At 37.5% G+C, this 15,728-nt stretch overlaps 1 protein-coding gene across 1 annotated transcript; it reads left to right on the top strand.

The window, feature by feature from the left end:
• Positions 1–2,160: 2,160 nt before the first annotated feature.
• LOC121264592 (CTD nuclear envelope phosphatase 1 homolog) lies at positions 2,161–15,158 on the top strand. Its single transcript, XM_041167854.1, has 6 exons — positions 2,161–2,595; positions 3,138–3,266; positions 3,350–3,470; positions 3,551–3,632; positions 14,621–14,774; positions 14,876–15,158. The coding sequence occupies exons 1-6, from the start codon at positions 2,251–2,253 to the stop codon at positions 15,008–15,010; spliced, it is 966 nt and encodes a 321-aa protein (XP_041023788.1). The 5' UTR covers positions 2,161–2,250; the 3' UTR covers positions 15,011–15,158.
• The last annotated feature ends 570 nt before the right edge of the window (positions 15,159–15,728 follow it).

Raw genomic sequence — 15,728 nt, 5'->3', positions numbered from 1 at the left:
GTGATCCCTGTCCGTTTGCTGGATACAATCCTTAAATGCAAGGAGTTCTTGCATAAAAGTGTTAGAGTGGTGGGTCTTGTCTGTCCACATTGACATGAGCCTGCTGGCTCAGGGGCTCATGGGTTGGTGAGTCTTGTACGACTCGTGGGCCGGCTATGTTGATGGTTCCTAGGTGCACTAGAAGGGTGTAACATAGGCTGTGATGGATTTTAGTATCTCGATCAAACCCAACCCAAAAGAAGGGATGAGAATATCCCCTTGAGATTTTTATTTTAGGATATCTTGTAACCTTGTTACGTGCATATATATATATATATGTATATATGTATGTGTGTCTGTGATATATATTATCAATTAAGGTGCTGTTTGAACAGTGAGTTGAGATAAAAATTAAAAGTTGAATAAAATATTGTCAGAATATATTTTTTAATAATTATTATTTTGAGATTTAAAAAAATTAAATTTTTTATTATATTTTATATAAAAAATTAAAAAAATTTTAATTATAAGAAGATATAAGTTTAGATCGCTTCTCAATCCAAACGAACTAAGTGATTTACTTTAAAGTTGGCCATGACTTTGTCAATGTTACGGAGACAAGGCCAAATACGCAATGCTCATCTATGGTCTACTCCATACGGCTGATTCACCTTCTCACGCCAAAATAATAATTGTATGCCTAATAATTGACTATAGCGGCTCAAATGAATGTGGTCCAATTACATAATAAAAGTTTAAACTTTATCACTTCACGTGAAAAAGGACTATTACACTTTATTTCTATTTTTCTACCTCATTTTTAATTTTTACAAGATACTACTTAAAATTTATTATTTAATATTATTTTATACGTGTAGTGTACTACGCATTACCTATCAAGTAAGAAAAAAAAGAAAAAAAAAAAAAAGAAATGATATATATAAGTTCTAAATACACAAATCTTTTACAAGTATTTATAAAAAAATGAATTTTATCGTAAAAGATAGAAAAATGTGAAGAACTCATTTGTTTTTTTTTTATAAAGTCTACATTTTTACAAAACAGTTATATAAGATTTATACATTTTGAACTTGTACGGATAATATACATAGCATGGTCATTGGTGTTGATGTGATGCTTTTGAGGATTTACAAATGGGTGAATTAATTTAGTTAATCTTAATAATAAGATATTACTTGAATGTAAAAATTTATATTTGGTAATTGGTGCGGAGGGCACGAGCTGACGTGTCAAATTGAAAAAAAAATAATTTATAAGCTTTCATGGATTTGTTTGAAAAAAGGTTCTATTTCAAAATTCTCATCTTTCTCTTTATTTTTTTTTTAAAAAGAAAACGATACATTAATTTTATTAATAGCCTTTCATTTATAATGAGAGAATATCATGATTACGTCGACATTTGGAAGTTACACATTAAAAAAAAAAAAAAAAATCCAGACATTAAAACTAACGGCTAAAAAGCTAATAACTATACGGTACATTAGAAACAACAAAAATACCAAAAGCAACAAGGATAAAAATAAACTAAAATAAAATAAAAGACTAAAGAAAACAAGCCCGAAACCAAACCTGTTATATTCGATAAAGAATGTGTAAATCAGTTTTATCCATACAAATAACTTTCAGATTAATATCTTTAAGAAGGCTATGAGTGGACTCAAAGAAAACCTTCTTATTACTTGAACGAAACCTGATTTGGCAAGTTTGTTGGCTGTGTGATTCGTTTCTTGAAAAAAGTGAGAGATTCATATCATTATCGAACTCGTCATCATTTTAACTTGTTTTCAGTATGTCTGGCTTTTTCATGGGACAAGCCCACCTTAACTCCACCATTGAGCAATTCTCATCTTTTCTCATTTAATTCTCAAATATTATTTAAATATAAATATTTTAAATTAATTATTAAAAAATTTTCAAATTTTTAAACAAAAAATAAAAAAAATTCAATTTTTTCAAATTTAAAAAATAAAAATTATATTATAATAATATTTTAATTCTATAATATTTTTTATTCAATTTTTTCACTCATTTCCTAAAATTCCGTAAAATATTAACCCCAACTATCTTATTACTAATAACAAAATTCTTATCTTCACCTCATTCTCAATCACAAATAATTAAAAAAATCTTCAATTTTCACGTCAAGTGCTTGATTATGGCCTCAGCATCGGATAAAATTGGCTCAAGAGAGAGAGAAAAAGAAAGTTCCACAGAGGCGCTCAGTGTCTCTCTCTCAATCTCTGTGCGGCTATGGCGGAAATGGGCCAGGCCGAAGTCGAAGTGCGGCGGCCACTGCAAGTGTGGCGAGCTCTGATGGACTGGGTGGCATTTTTGCTCCACATAATCCTTCAGATCGTGAGGGGCACTCCCTCTGTGGCTCAGTTTGTTCTCTCATACATGGGCCTCAATAGACTCCCTCCTCTTCTGGCTTCTTCTTCTTCTTCTTCTTCCTCTCCCTCCTTCAAGCCTTTGCCCCTAATCGAACTCTCTCTCCATGATTCTTCTTCTCCGTTGGCCAAGGCGCGCGTCAGCGTCGACAGTTGCGTGGGCGAAGATAATGGCGCCGATGACGATCATCGCATCGCAAAGCTCACGGTACTTATTTCTCTACTAGAGAATTTTTGTTGGATGTTTTTATCTATTTCAATTTAATATACTAATTTAGAATTCCTCTGTGTATGAATTTAGACGAGAATGACGTCATTTGCGTTATTTGTAAATCAGATAGACACACTCACACTTTTTGATCGGAGGACTATGAAAACAAATTGCACACCTCCTTTTTAAATTTTTATGGGCTTTTAATGTTTAAGTTTTATTGTATTTCGCCAACACTAACCCGTCTCACTGTGTTTGAATGAAAAGACCGTTGTACAATCGGTTTCCTTGAAAATTAAACGCTTGTGGCTTGATTAAGCTGGTGCTCCTGGGGGTTTATGAGCTTCCTATTTTAAGGAATCTGCAATTCTTCGAAACTTAATTATGGTGGTTCGTGTACGTTAAAAAAATGTGCCGGTCTTTTTTTTTTTTTTTTTTTTTAATTATCATAAAAATAAAAATGTGTGCCGCTTGATTTGGTAGTACGAGCTTGTCCTGTTTTAGAAATGTGCGTTTAAGAAGTTGGCTTGGGCATGTAGGTTGTTCTTGACTTGGATGAAACTCTAGTGTGTGCATATGAAACTTCTAGCTTGCCTGCCATTGTTCGTGATCAAGCAATAGATGCAGGGTTGAAGTGGTTCGAGATGCAATGTGTATCCTCAGCCAAGGTCTCTCTCTTTCCGTGTGGACTTATTAATTTGGTTTCTTTTTCACACGAGGGCAATATTGATATGATATTTTTGGGTTGAAGGATTTTGAAGGGAAAGAAAAGGTCAACTATGTGACAGTGTTTGAACGTCCTGGCTTGCAAGAGTTTTTAGAACAGATTAGCAAATTTGCAGATCTTGTTCTATTCACTGCTGGTCTTGAAGGTTTGATGTTGCTTCACCTTCTCCATTTGAATTTCTTTTTTCTGTTTTTATTCTTTTAATCGTCTATGGGAACTGTGCAGATTATGCTAGACCACTTGTAGACAGAATAGATGCAGGGAACAGATTTAGCCTTCGTCTTTATCGGCCTTCAACAAGTAGAACGTAAGTATCCCTGTCTAATTATTAATCAATGGGACTTGCATGTATTTTGTTTCTAGGAGAATGTATTGTAATCTCTTCAGCAAATGCAAATGCAGCCATGCAAGGGTTGATATACTCTAAAAATCTCTACGGTTGAATGATTGAACCGACTGACATTTGAATAGGTCTAGTGCAATGTAATAAATAATCTTGGTTGATGGTAGGATGTTTTTTTTTTTTTTATAAGTAAGAGATAAACTTTATTGATACGAATGAAATAGGCATGTACCAAGTACACAAGAAGTATACAAAAAAACACCTAAATACATTCTAAGAGCGATGAACTAAGGACAAGAATTCGTGAATATCATCCCCGTTTAATACAATAGCGGAAAACCAAAGCAATAAAGAATGTAGAAAAAAATTCTTCAGCTCCACCATTGTTCAATCTTTGTCTTCAAAACAGCGCACATTCCTTTCCGTCCAAATGCACCACATGATACACAACGGAATCATCCTCCAAACTGCTGCCACTTGATGACTGCCCTGCAATTTTCTCCAACAACCCATCAAATCCACCACTCTTATAGGCATTATCCAAGCAACACCAACCTTTCAAAAGATCTCATCCTACAACACCCTTGCTACGTCACAATGTAGTAAGAGATGATCTACCTATTCTCAATTCTTTTTACACATGTAGCACCAATCCAACACTACACATCCTCTCTTCCTCAAGTTGTCTGTGGTCAAGATCTTCCCAAGAGCGGCATTCCAAACAAAAAAAAAAACAACTCTAGAGGGCACACGAGACCTCCAAATGTTCTTCCAAGGGAATGGAGTGTGATCCTGTGTAGTCAAGAGGTTATAATATGCCTTTACTGTACATTTCTTGTGATCCTGAAACCTCCACTTCAAGCTATCATGTTGTGCCATAGTAGTCCCCGAGGAATGTAAAAGGTTGAAAAAGTCTGAAACCATAGATAATTCCCAGTCATGAATATCCCTATTAAACAGAATATTCCACTGATGCGAAGCATGAGTAAATAACCGCACATCCACCACTGAAGCCTCCCTATTAGCTGCAATACGATATAAAGCCGGAAAAATCCTTTCCAATGCATGATCTCCACACCACACGTCCCGCCAAAAGCTGATTCGGTTGCCCTCACCGGCGACAAAGCGAATATGATTTTCAAAGCATGTCCACCCCTTCCTTATAAACTTCCATAGCCCCACTCCATACCCCCCTCTCACTTCTTTGGAACACCAACCACCCCAAGCAACACCATATCTAGCATGTAACACCTCCTTCCCGTAGGATAGAGATATTACTAACATTCATAACATAATGCCCGGTAAAGAGATTCATATCCTGAAATACCTCATTTATTGAAATTCATAAAAAATATTAAAACTGAATTGAACATGATTGTTTCGAAAACTGAATGTAACGTAAAAGAACATACTTAAACTAATCCTATGAGTGACATAAAAGAAATCCAATTCTTGTGTGAATATCACTTATTTCTTCCTAAGTCTTTATACTAGGTTTATTCCTGGCCATCCAGCGAATACTCAGTAAGTAGCACATCATACCATAAAATATAATTTGGCCTAGCATGGACTTAATTTCTTAAGACTCTTCACAACATATTTACACCATCACAGATTCACAATCATACACATAACATAATTTTCTGAAAACTTTGCATACGTATACATATCATCACAAATTCACATGGTATATATATATATTCATCATTAACATGAGCGGAAGCATACATAATCATGGCAAATATGTAACGTGAATGCATAATAACTTGTTTATCTTGTTTTAACATGGAGTGAAACACGCTTGGGTCCGTGTTCCACTTAACTGAATCATGGAGTGAAACACGTTTGGGTCCGTGTTTCACTTAACTGAATAACATGGAGTGAAACACGCTTGGGTCCGTGTTCCACTTAACTGAATCATGGAGTGAAACACGCTTGAGTCCGTGTTCCACTTAACTGAATAACATGGAGTGAAACACGCTGGGGTCCGTGTTTCTCTTAACTGAATAACATGGAGTGAAACACGCTGGGGTCCGTGTTTCTCTTAACTGAATAACATGGAGTGAAACACGCTTGGGTCCGTGTTTCACTTAACTTGTGGTTAACCACGCTTGAGTCCGTGGCACTGTCTTAAAATTCTTATCTTTCTTAACGCATGAGAATCCATTAGGCTTCATGAATTTTCTGAACATGACATTTTCTTGTACATGACATAGCATAACATGACATAACATAACATGATCTGAACATTATATGACATTCCATGGCATATATGATCTAAGAACTACATGAACTTGACATACATGATCTAAGTACTACATGGCATACATGATCTAAGTGTTACATGAGCATGGCTTGCATAATCTGGCTATTCTATTACATGGCATACTTGACTTGAATTACTACATGAACATCTCATGACTTTCATATGATCTTAGTACCATTCCATCAATCAAACAAATTTATTCATTCAAGCATAATCTCATATTTCATCAAGATCGTGAAAGGAATCTAACCTTGATTTGTCTCTTAGTGTAACGTAGATAACCATCATAAGCACATCATAATTTCATACATAACAATAATAACAATCATATTCACAGTACGCATATAGCATTCTAAATACTTGGAATCATATATAATAATATTATTCAAACTCGTAACATATTTCTTAACTTCTATTTAACATATAACTTAATAATTTTATAAAAATCTTAGTTAAAAGTCGGTTGGAAAATTAACTAAATAATGGACTCAAAAATAGTTTCAAAAAAATGGATACTTTAAAAATATACTTTAAAATTATGCTTTAAAATCCCTTTAGACTTACTGCTGTGAAATGGTTTGTAAACTTCCCCTGATTAACATAATTGTGAACCCTTAGAGTAATAACTCTTACAACACAGCCCACACTTAAGGCAAATTCAATTTAAAATCACATGTTTAATTGAACTCACCCAGCCCATATAGGAAATCAGTCCACGTAATGCACAGATTTAAAACATGAAATCTCCCACAGGCACTGTAGGCTACACTGTAATTAAAAAGAAAGTCTCTTCAATGGGATTTACGGAGGCCTATGAACAAGGGTTTTTAAGGGTATTTTGGGAAATCATCCTAAAGGTCTTGGTTATTATGGGAAAACTGGTTATAAGGGAAGATATAGGCTTACGGGGAAAGCTCTCATCGTGTATAGAGGGGCTGAACTAAAACAAAGGAAGTGGTTGTGCGATGCTCACCGAGAGAAGGAGCCTGAGGCAACGGCGGCTCTGGGGTGGTTGGAAGTGACCGGCGATGCGATTGGGTCCTCTGGGCAGTGGTGCGATGCAAGAGAGAGAGAAAGAGAGTGAGAGAGTTAGACGAGACAGTGAAAATCACGGGGAGAGAGAAATCCCGTCGGGGACTTACCGGAAAGGAGTGGGTTCAACGGGGTTGGGTTGGCTGGCTTTTTCTGGCGCCGTGGGTGGTGCTCTGACGTCCTAGGGTGGTCGGCGGTGGCTGGGCAGAAATAAGGCTTGTGCGAAATTGTTGTTTCTCTGGGTATTTCAATGTGTTTAAAACAGAGGCTTTGTGGGTTTCTTATAGGCGATGGGAGGGAAACCTTCAGGAGATTGGCTGACATTTGAAGTTGCCTAGACTTTAGGAACCTATTCTTACAAGGATACGAGTTCTGAGAGGATTTTGAGGAATCAAGTTGTGGTTTCAAACTAGGAAACTAATCTAATATGGAAACTAATGGAAACGACGTGACTCCTCAAGAAATCACTAATTTACTGTTAGCATATTTTCGATAATAGAAGTAAAATAAATAAATGTAAAATCTAATAAAATAATAATAATAATAATAATAATAATAATAATAATAATAATAATAATATGAACAATACATAAAACTTATCTTATGGCCTAATATTAGGATCGGGTTGTTACATAGCATCTACAGTTTCCTTCCACAATGATCCCCCTCCAAGTGATATCTCTAAAGCCATTTCCACAATAATGCTTTATTAAAGGTTCTCAAATTACAAACACCCAACCCCCCATTCACAACTGGGGCACATATTGTCTTCCAACTAACTAAATGAAATTTCTTCTCCTCCCCTATGCCTCCCCATAAAAATGCCTTAAAAAAGTTTTTCAATTCTATTCACCACCCTTGCAGGCATAGTAAATAGAGATAAAAAATAAATGGGGAGGTTAGTGAGGGTGCTCTTGATAAGAGTGAGACGACCCCCTTTTGATAAATACACAATTTTCCATCCAGCCAACCTTTTCTCTATCTTTTCTACTACCCCATCCCATATTGCTCTACTTTTGAAAGTTGCACCTAACGGAAGGCCCAAATATTTCATTGGGAAAGTGGACACCCTGCAATCCAAAAGACTTGCTGAACTGCATATATTAGGAACCACACCCACCGGAACCATCTCAGACTTGCCAAGGTTCACCTTGAGCCCTGATACTGCTTCAAAACAAAGTAATAATGCACGTAACGTTTGGACCTGACTACTATCTGTTTCACAAAAAATCAGAGTGTCATCTGCGAAAAGAAGATGTGAGATGATAAAAGGGCCACTAGAGCCATTTCCCACCTGAAAACCAGATAAAAAACCCCCACCAACAGTAGCCTGCACCATCCTACTCAACGCCTCCATAACTATAACAAATAGAAGAGGAGATAACGGATCACCCTGTCGCAAACCCCTCGAGCTATAAAAAAAACCAGCATGAGTGTCGTTAACTAGCACTGAGAATCGAGCCGTTAAAATACAATGGCGCGTCCAAGAAATCCACCTATCTCCAAAACCACATCTCTTAAGCAAGTACAAAAGGAATTCCTAGTTCACATGATCATAAGCCTTCTCCATGTCAAGCTTGCAAAGAATACCTGGACTTCCCTCCCGCAATCTAGCATCTAGGCTCTCATTTGCAATGAGCACCGAATCGAGTATATGTCTCCCACGAATAAAAGCATTTTGAGGCTTGGAAATAATATTTTCCAACACTGGACTAAACCGGTTAGCAAGAACCTTTGAAATAATCTTATAGACACTACTAACCAAACTTATTGGACGAAAATCCTCAATACTCGAAGCCCCGTGTTTCTTGGAATGAGAGCAATGAAAGTCGCGTTAAGTGATTTTTCAAACTTCTGAAAAGCGTGAAATTCACTGAACACTAGCAAGACATCACCTTTCACCACATCCCAACAAGTTTGGAAGAAACCCATTGAGAAATCATTCGAACCAGGCGCTTTATCCTTAGCCATACCAGAGATGACCTTGAAAATCTCTTCTTCATCGAAAGGTCTCTCCAAGACACTCACATGTTGCGGATCAATTGCCTCAAAAGACAAGGCATCAAGCTTCGGCCTCCAAGTTACCGATTTGGTGAAAAAAGTCTCGTAATAATGTGCAATATGACTTTCTAGTTCAGCAGGAGAGGATTGCACCTGAGTACCTGAATGAAGCGACTCGATCACATTGTTACGCCGATGTGAATTAGCCACTTTGTGAAAGAACTTCGTACATCTATCATCCTCTTTCAACCAAAGGGCTATGGATTTTTGGCGCCATGATGTCTCCTCTGACAACAAAACCCTTTCCAACTCTGCCACAACTGTGGCTTTCCTCATTAACTCCTCCTCTGAGGCCTCTCCCAATAGTTCCTTACCTTTAACTCCTGCAATTCCTCCAACAAAGTGGACTTTTGATTGTCAGTGTGACCAAAAACTTCCAAGTTCCACTTTTTCAGATCTTGTTTTAGAGCCTTCAGCTTACCTGCAAGAATGAAACTTGGAGTGCCACTAAACTGGTACAATGCCCACCAAGTATGCACCAACTTTGCAAACCCATTCACTTTAAGCCAAATGTTCTCAAACTTGAAATACCGGCGACCCCCGTGAATGTCCCCACAATCTAGGAGAATGGAAAAATGATCTGAACTGACTCGAGCTAACCTTTTCTAACTTACTTCTAGATAGTGGGCTTCCCATAACGGCGAGATAAGGAATCTATCCAATTTCGACCAAGCCCGGCCGTTAGACCATGTGTACTCGCCTCCCACCAAGGAAAGGTCCATAAGGTCCAGGTCAAAGATGAACTCAGAGAATTCCGCCATGGCCAGAGTGTGCCGATGATGCTCCGATCGTTCACTAGAAAAACGAGTAGCGTCAAAATCACCCCTATACACCACGGCACATCCCATAAAGAGTATATCCCCGCCAACTCCTCCCACAACCTTCGCCTATCTTTGTCCATGTTGGGACCATAGGACCCTGCAAATGCCCAATCCCACCCATCGCTCACATTTTTGAATAACATCGAAACCGAAAACTCACCAACACACTCCTCAATCGCCTCAACCACTCTATTATCCCACATTAATAACACTCCACCTGAGGCTCCCTGAGAGGCCAAATAGGGCCAACCCACATACGAACATCCCCATATACTATGCACAATTCTTCTATCAATGAAACCCAACTTTGTTTCTTGCAAGCATATCACATCACCCTTCCATAACCTCAATAAAGCTTGGATACGAAGACGTTTATTGCTATCATTGAGACCCCGTACGTTCCATGATACAATCTTAGGCTTCATTAAAACTTAACTTGCCCCTCCCTTTCGGTCTAACCCTTCCGCTACTCCCTTCCTTAACATCATAATTGACGGAGCAAGTTAAATGTTTAAGTTCCTTGTCCTGTTTTGTGGCTGATTTTGAACGGCTAGCTTCAATAGCCACAACAAGGACCATAAATTGTTCCTCATAACCTCCAAAAGAGACCCCAAAGATATTTTGTAGCTCCTCAACCTTTTTAAAAATCCAATTTGATGAGCAACTCCCATAATCAAAACTGGGAGGGAGTGTACACAGAGGAGTAAGAGCCCCCTCCTCACCAACACTGTTATTGGGAATCAGAAGCAAGTTTCGAGCCACCCAAACAATTTGGTTCACCACTTGAAGCCATATTTTTAAGGGGAATACCATCCCCAGAATTAATCCCACCAAAAACACTCAATTCCAGTGGTGTGGAACCAAACGGAGGCCCCAGAAATGAAGGCCCACTTTCCGAAGAGTCAGACTGCACTTGCACAGCCTCACCCAGAAATGAAAGCCCACTTTCTGGAGAGTCAGACTGCAGCTGCACAGCCTCAGGGCCTTCGACCACCACGAACGGCTCAGAGTGCCCATCCTCCACCAACATCCCTAGTGACGAGGATGAGAAAACATTTCTCAAGCTTTCCTGCGCTAACGGCTCCACCAAAATCTCTCCCTCCTCTAGTTCCTCCCGTCGGAGTACCTTTACCTGCTCACCAGAGTGGTCGACGGAGGTCGTCGGCTGTTTCTGTGTTGATAGGGTTGCCGGTAAGGTGCTTATCGGTGCCGCAGAAGCTTGACTCAGTTCCTAGCCCGATATCTCGGTTGCGTGAGCCTGGCCCGGTATCTAGGTCGCAACTGCCCTCCAGGCCTTCTTTGGGCCTGTAGCCTGACCCGTTCAATGGCCCAACACAATACCCATAGGGCAAGGCCCATTCTTATGGCCCAAATCAGACTTCATCTCATCCTTGCCCTTAACGCAGCGTTTTAAATAACTGATTTCCTCTTAACACGATGCCAACTTTCTCCTCCAAGCCAACTAGTATCCTTAAGAAATTTTCCTCATTTGACCCCAACAGTCTGCTGTCTTCTCCACCATACCTCTGCACAACCTCTAAACTGAATGCGCCTGGCACCACATCTCTCATAGCACGAGGCAGTACCTTCTTCATTTGGAGCACCTCACTGTACGACCTTTCACCTCCTGCCCTCGACGATGGAGCACCACCATCTCCTCTGTTCTTCTTCGCAAAAACTATCTGTGAAGTTCTCGTGCTCGAAACAGAGGATGAATGAAGCTCCATTAAAGTATCTCCAAAGTTCCTCCACCCCTCCCCCTTCCTCCCTTCCGGAACCACTAGCAAACCTCTCCTCTTATCATGACCAAATTCTGAGAGGGAGATAAAAGTGCCATTGTGATTGCGTCCCTTCCTCACTATTATCGCAGTGTCTCCTTTTCTACGAGTTCTCAAAAACTCATGGGAGCCCAGTGTCACTGCACATTCCTTCACCATAGAGCCCAGCCAACCCAGTGTTTCAAGATCTACGGAAATGTATTTCACTACACGGCGACTACTTTCTATGATCCTCCACCACCTTGCGTTCTCCTTTCTGAACTCAAAGCTTCTGATCAATGAAAACCTCATTGCACAACCCCATCTAAACCAACCCACAACGATAAAACCCTAATGTTTCAGTGATACGCTAATCTCCTCACAAAGGAAAAGCCATTAACGAATCACCACCAACAGTTAGAAAAAAACCAAAATGAAAACTGAAACTGTACGGAGAGAAAATTTAGGAGAGAAAATCACAGATGATGGTAGGATGTGTTGACATGTCTGTTGATTAATAGGAATCTAGTTGTAAACCTATGGATTAAATGAAAAATATTTTATGTATCTTAGTTAGCATACTTTAAGGTTTTAAACAAGTCGTGGAACCTTTTCTTTCTTCCATATTTGGACCCGCTCTCCATGTAACAATATACTATTGTGGAAACACAGAAGAAATGAAATCTTAGATCAAACCATTATGTATGGATGGTATGAACTACCTAAACAAGAATTCTTGAACAGAAGAATTCAAAACATTTCCATTAGCCAAAGATGTATATGCATTGGGATATAAAAAAATACACAGGTTGGATTTAATGGCTGTTTCTATCTGTTACAATTCCGTTCTTTGTTATTCTTTAAAAATGGATTCAAAAAATGAAATGTATTTTTCGGGAGGAACCGAAAGGCAATTAAGCTTCCATTCCTCAAACTGCTAGAAAGAAAAAATCAATTTTTTTATTTTTGGTTTTTTACCTTTCTTTTTAATTGGATCTTTATTAGGGAATCGTATCTTAGATCTATGCCAAGGTTTCAGACAAAAAGGAAATAGGCTCTTTCTCTGAATTCCATTTGTTAACCAGTTTGTCAGAAATTCTTTTTTTGTTAATTGAACGCACTGACAGGTGCATTTAATAGAGATTTTTTTCTTCCAATCCTTAACTAGAACCTTTGAAAGGGCGTCTGTTGACATTTTGATCTCAAAACTTTTTGTTGAACAATTTCACAATCTAACCCTTACTCATTCGTTTTTATATCAATGATCAGAAACCTCAAACTTTGTTCAAGCTAAGAGAGGGATAAAGATCTATTTATATGATGTGCCAAAGTAAAAGGGTATAAGCTGATAAAACAAAAATACACTCATTTGGATAACTAAAGGACACTAATTTAAATTAAAACTTCATAATTTAAATAAATATATTGTTTTTTGTTAGGAACTTTAATTTTAAATAACATCAGTAATTTAATTTGATATATTATTTTATCATTTGATAATAACATAGCAAGATTCTTAATGATGCAGTTGCATCAGACCGAAACTTATAGTACTGGTCATAAACATACGCAATGCGCTTAACTAAATTTAATAGATGAAAAATAATCTAAGTAATTAAGTTAGTATGCCTCAAAGGAGTATACAATATATAGAACCTTAAAAAAATGTCTGTCTTAGCATGATGATCTCCAAAATCTTGGTTGACTAACTTTACCTGCTATTCACTACTTTGTTTCTATGTCAGTGATGAGAAAACTCTTAAATTTTACTTGAGTGACAAGAGCTATTTGTATTGTGTCAAAGTAAAAGGTCATAAGTTAGAACAGATAAACACGTGTTAGGAAAATAAAAGGCTATTAATCTTGAATAAAAAATTAGTAATTTTATAGAATTTATTATTTTTCATTTAATAATTGTAGTTCAGATAAAATTAGTAATTTAATTGGATATAAGTTTAACTTGGGTATAAAATAGATAAACACGTGTTAGGAAAATAAATGGCTTGTAATTTTAAATAAAAAATCAGTAACTCAAATAAATTTATTATTTTTCAAATTTTAATTCAGATGAAATTAGTTATTTAATTGGATATAAGTTTAACGTGATGATATATTATTTAATTTTTTTAATAATTACATGAGTTGGTAGTGGATGATGTGGTTTTATAGCACTACTTGTCATTTAATAATAATATAGTGGAAAATGAATTATATGGCTTCATAGGAACAAAGTTTCATTCTCTGAAAATTATATAGCATATAGATTTTATGGACAGGCTCAGTTGTCAACCTACAGTGCACTCTTGGTAACTGCTTTTTGTTGAATTTCGTTTGCTTTAGTAGTTCACATTCTCATGTGCTTAACCTTTGTTGTGAGCGTATAAGGTCTTCTGATCATATTGATTTGGACTTTTATACGGGTACCATCTTCTGATCAATTGAAAGCCAAGATATTATGAGAAGCCGAGAGTGGCTGCTATGTTGTTGGTTCAGAATGCATGAAACGGAGAAATATGATTGTAAAATAGACCTAACACTCTAGCTAAATTGAAGATTCATTAATAAGGACTATAACATTAGTTTTCACCGTTTGGGAGAAATAGAAGATTCATGTAACTAATAAATCTGGGGTTAGTTGGTCCAGGTGCATGGAAGTGTCCCTCTGTGGTGATTTGGATGCCTACCAATGTCTTGTAGTACACGTACAAACATGTTTGTATATGCACAGATAATCCGGGCCTTGATGTAATTGAAGGTGCATAAACAAGGACTGATTCTGTTGATGGTGGTCTTGAAACTTTTCTACTAGCTGAACGAAACACCAAGCTGAAAAGTACTGCAAAATAACATACTATTCAAATTTTTTTTTGGCCCTATTGAATTACAAATGCCTTGGTTGATGTTTCGTGTAATTGGATACATCATGTACAACGTTCAATGATGGGGACTAAAAGTTTTGGACATCAAATATAGAGCTTTAGATTGACAATTTCTTTGACATTTGTGTATTGACAGGGAATATCGAGAACATGTGAAGGATTTGTCATGCTTATCAAAAGATCTCTGCCGAGTTGTTATTGTTGATAACAACCCCTTTAGTTTTCTGCTGCAACCGCTGAATGGAATACCATGCCTTCCATTCTCCGCTGGACAGCCATATGATGACCAGGTAATTGGGCCTTATCAATTCAAAGGAAGAATCGAATGATTACATCCTACATGCTAACTACATATCTTGGTTTTATCTCGTCTTTCATGTGGCCTGTGTAGCTGTTGGAGGTCCTGCTTCCACTCCTCAAGGACCTCTCCCTGCAAAAAGATGTGAGGCCTGTACTCTATGAGCGGTTTCACATGCCTGAATGGTATCGAATGCATGGGCTTCCCGTTTCTGGATCAATGGTGTAAGATTATTTAAATCATGTGAGCAACCTGTGATATTCTGGTAGCCGAGTATATAGGTGTCTCATAAAAGCAGTTGTTTGTCATCGTTTGAGCAGCTGCCAACCTATGAATTCAAAGAGATATACTACTTCTACGAAGACATCTTGTAAAAGTAAGTTTACAAACTGATATGACTTAATGTGATATGTCATATCTATTTTATATAAAGTGTTTTTCAATCTCACATACTATATCAAGCCATGCTAAGTCACTTCAGTTTGTAAACACTTGTTGTAAGATCTTTTTGTAAATCAAACATTCCTTGAATTCAAAATCTTTGGGATAACCTAGGGCCACTATGGTTTAATCTACCAGAAAAATATCTGCAGAGAAGGCTTATCATTGTTGAGTTGGCTCCATAAAAGTCATGGGAAGATTAAAGGGAGGGCATTACGAAGACGTCCTCGTAGAGGGAGTTTCTGGTGGAATATTAGTCTTGGGGGGGTGGGGGGGTGGTTGGGGTTGGGGGTTGGGGAGGTGTGTTCTATTCCATTTATGGCTTGATGTATTTTGGATAGATTTTTAATTTTCATGGACTTTTTGGGTCATTTGGGGCTAGCTAGTATGGGCTAGGTGTTTTCTTGTATACGTCTAGTATGCTTGGTTGCTCCTATTGATATATATAATATTTTTACTTATAAAAAAATTGTTGTATCATCACAAGGTCCCAAATGAATTTGCA

This window comes from Juglans microcarpa x Juglans regia, chromosome 5D (assembly GCF_004785595.1).
Source record: "Juglans microcarpa x Juglans regia isolate MS1-56 chromosome 5D, Jm3101_v1.0, whole genome shotgun sequence".
Lineage (NCBI taxonomy): Eukaryota > Viridiplantae > Streptophyta > Magnoliopsida > Fagales > Juglandaceae > Juglans > Juglans microcarpa x Juglans regia.
This window is presented reverse-complemented; position numbering and strand designations above follow the sequence as displayed.

Bases quoted from the DNA above. Each gene is read 5' to 3' on its own strand.
- LOC121264592 (XM_041167854.1), top strand. From the start codon at position 2,251: ATGGCGGAAATGGGCCAGGCCGAAGTCGAAGTGCGGCGGCCACTGCAA. The intron at 2,596-3,137 runs GTACTTATTTCT...TTGGGCATGTAG, and splicing joins ATCGCATCGCAAAGCTCACG to GTTGTTCTTGACTTGGATGA. The intron at 3,471-3,550 runs GTTTGATGTTGC...GGAACTGTGCAG, and splicing joins ATTCACTGCTGGTCTTGAAG to ATTATGCTAGACCACTTGTA.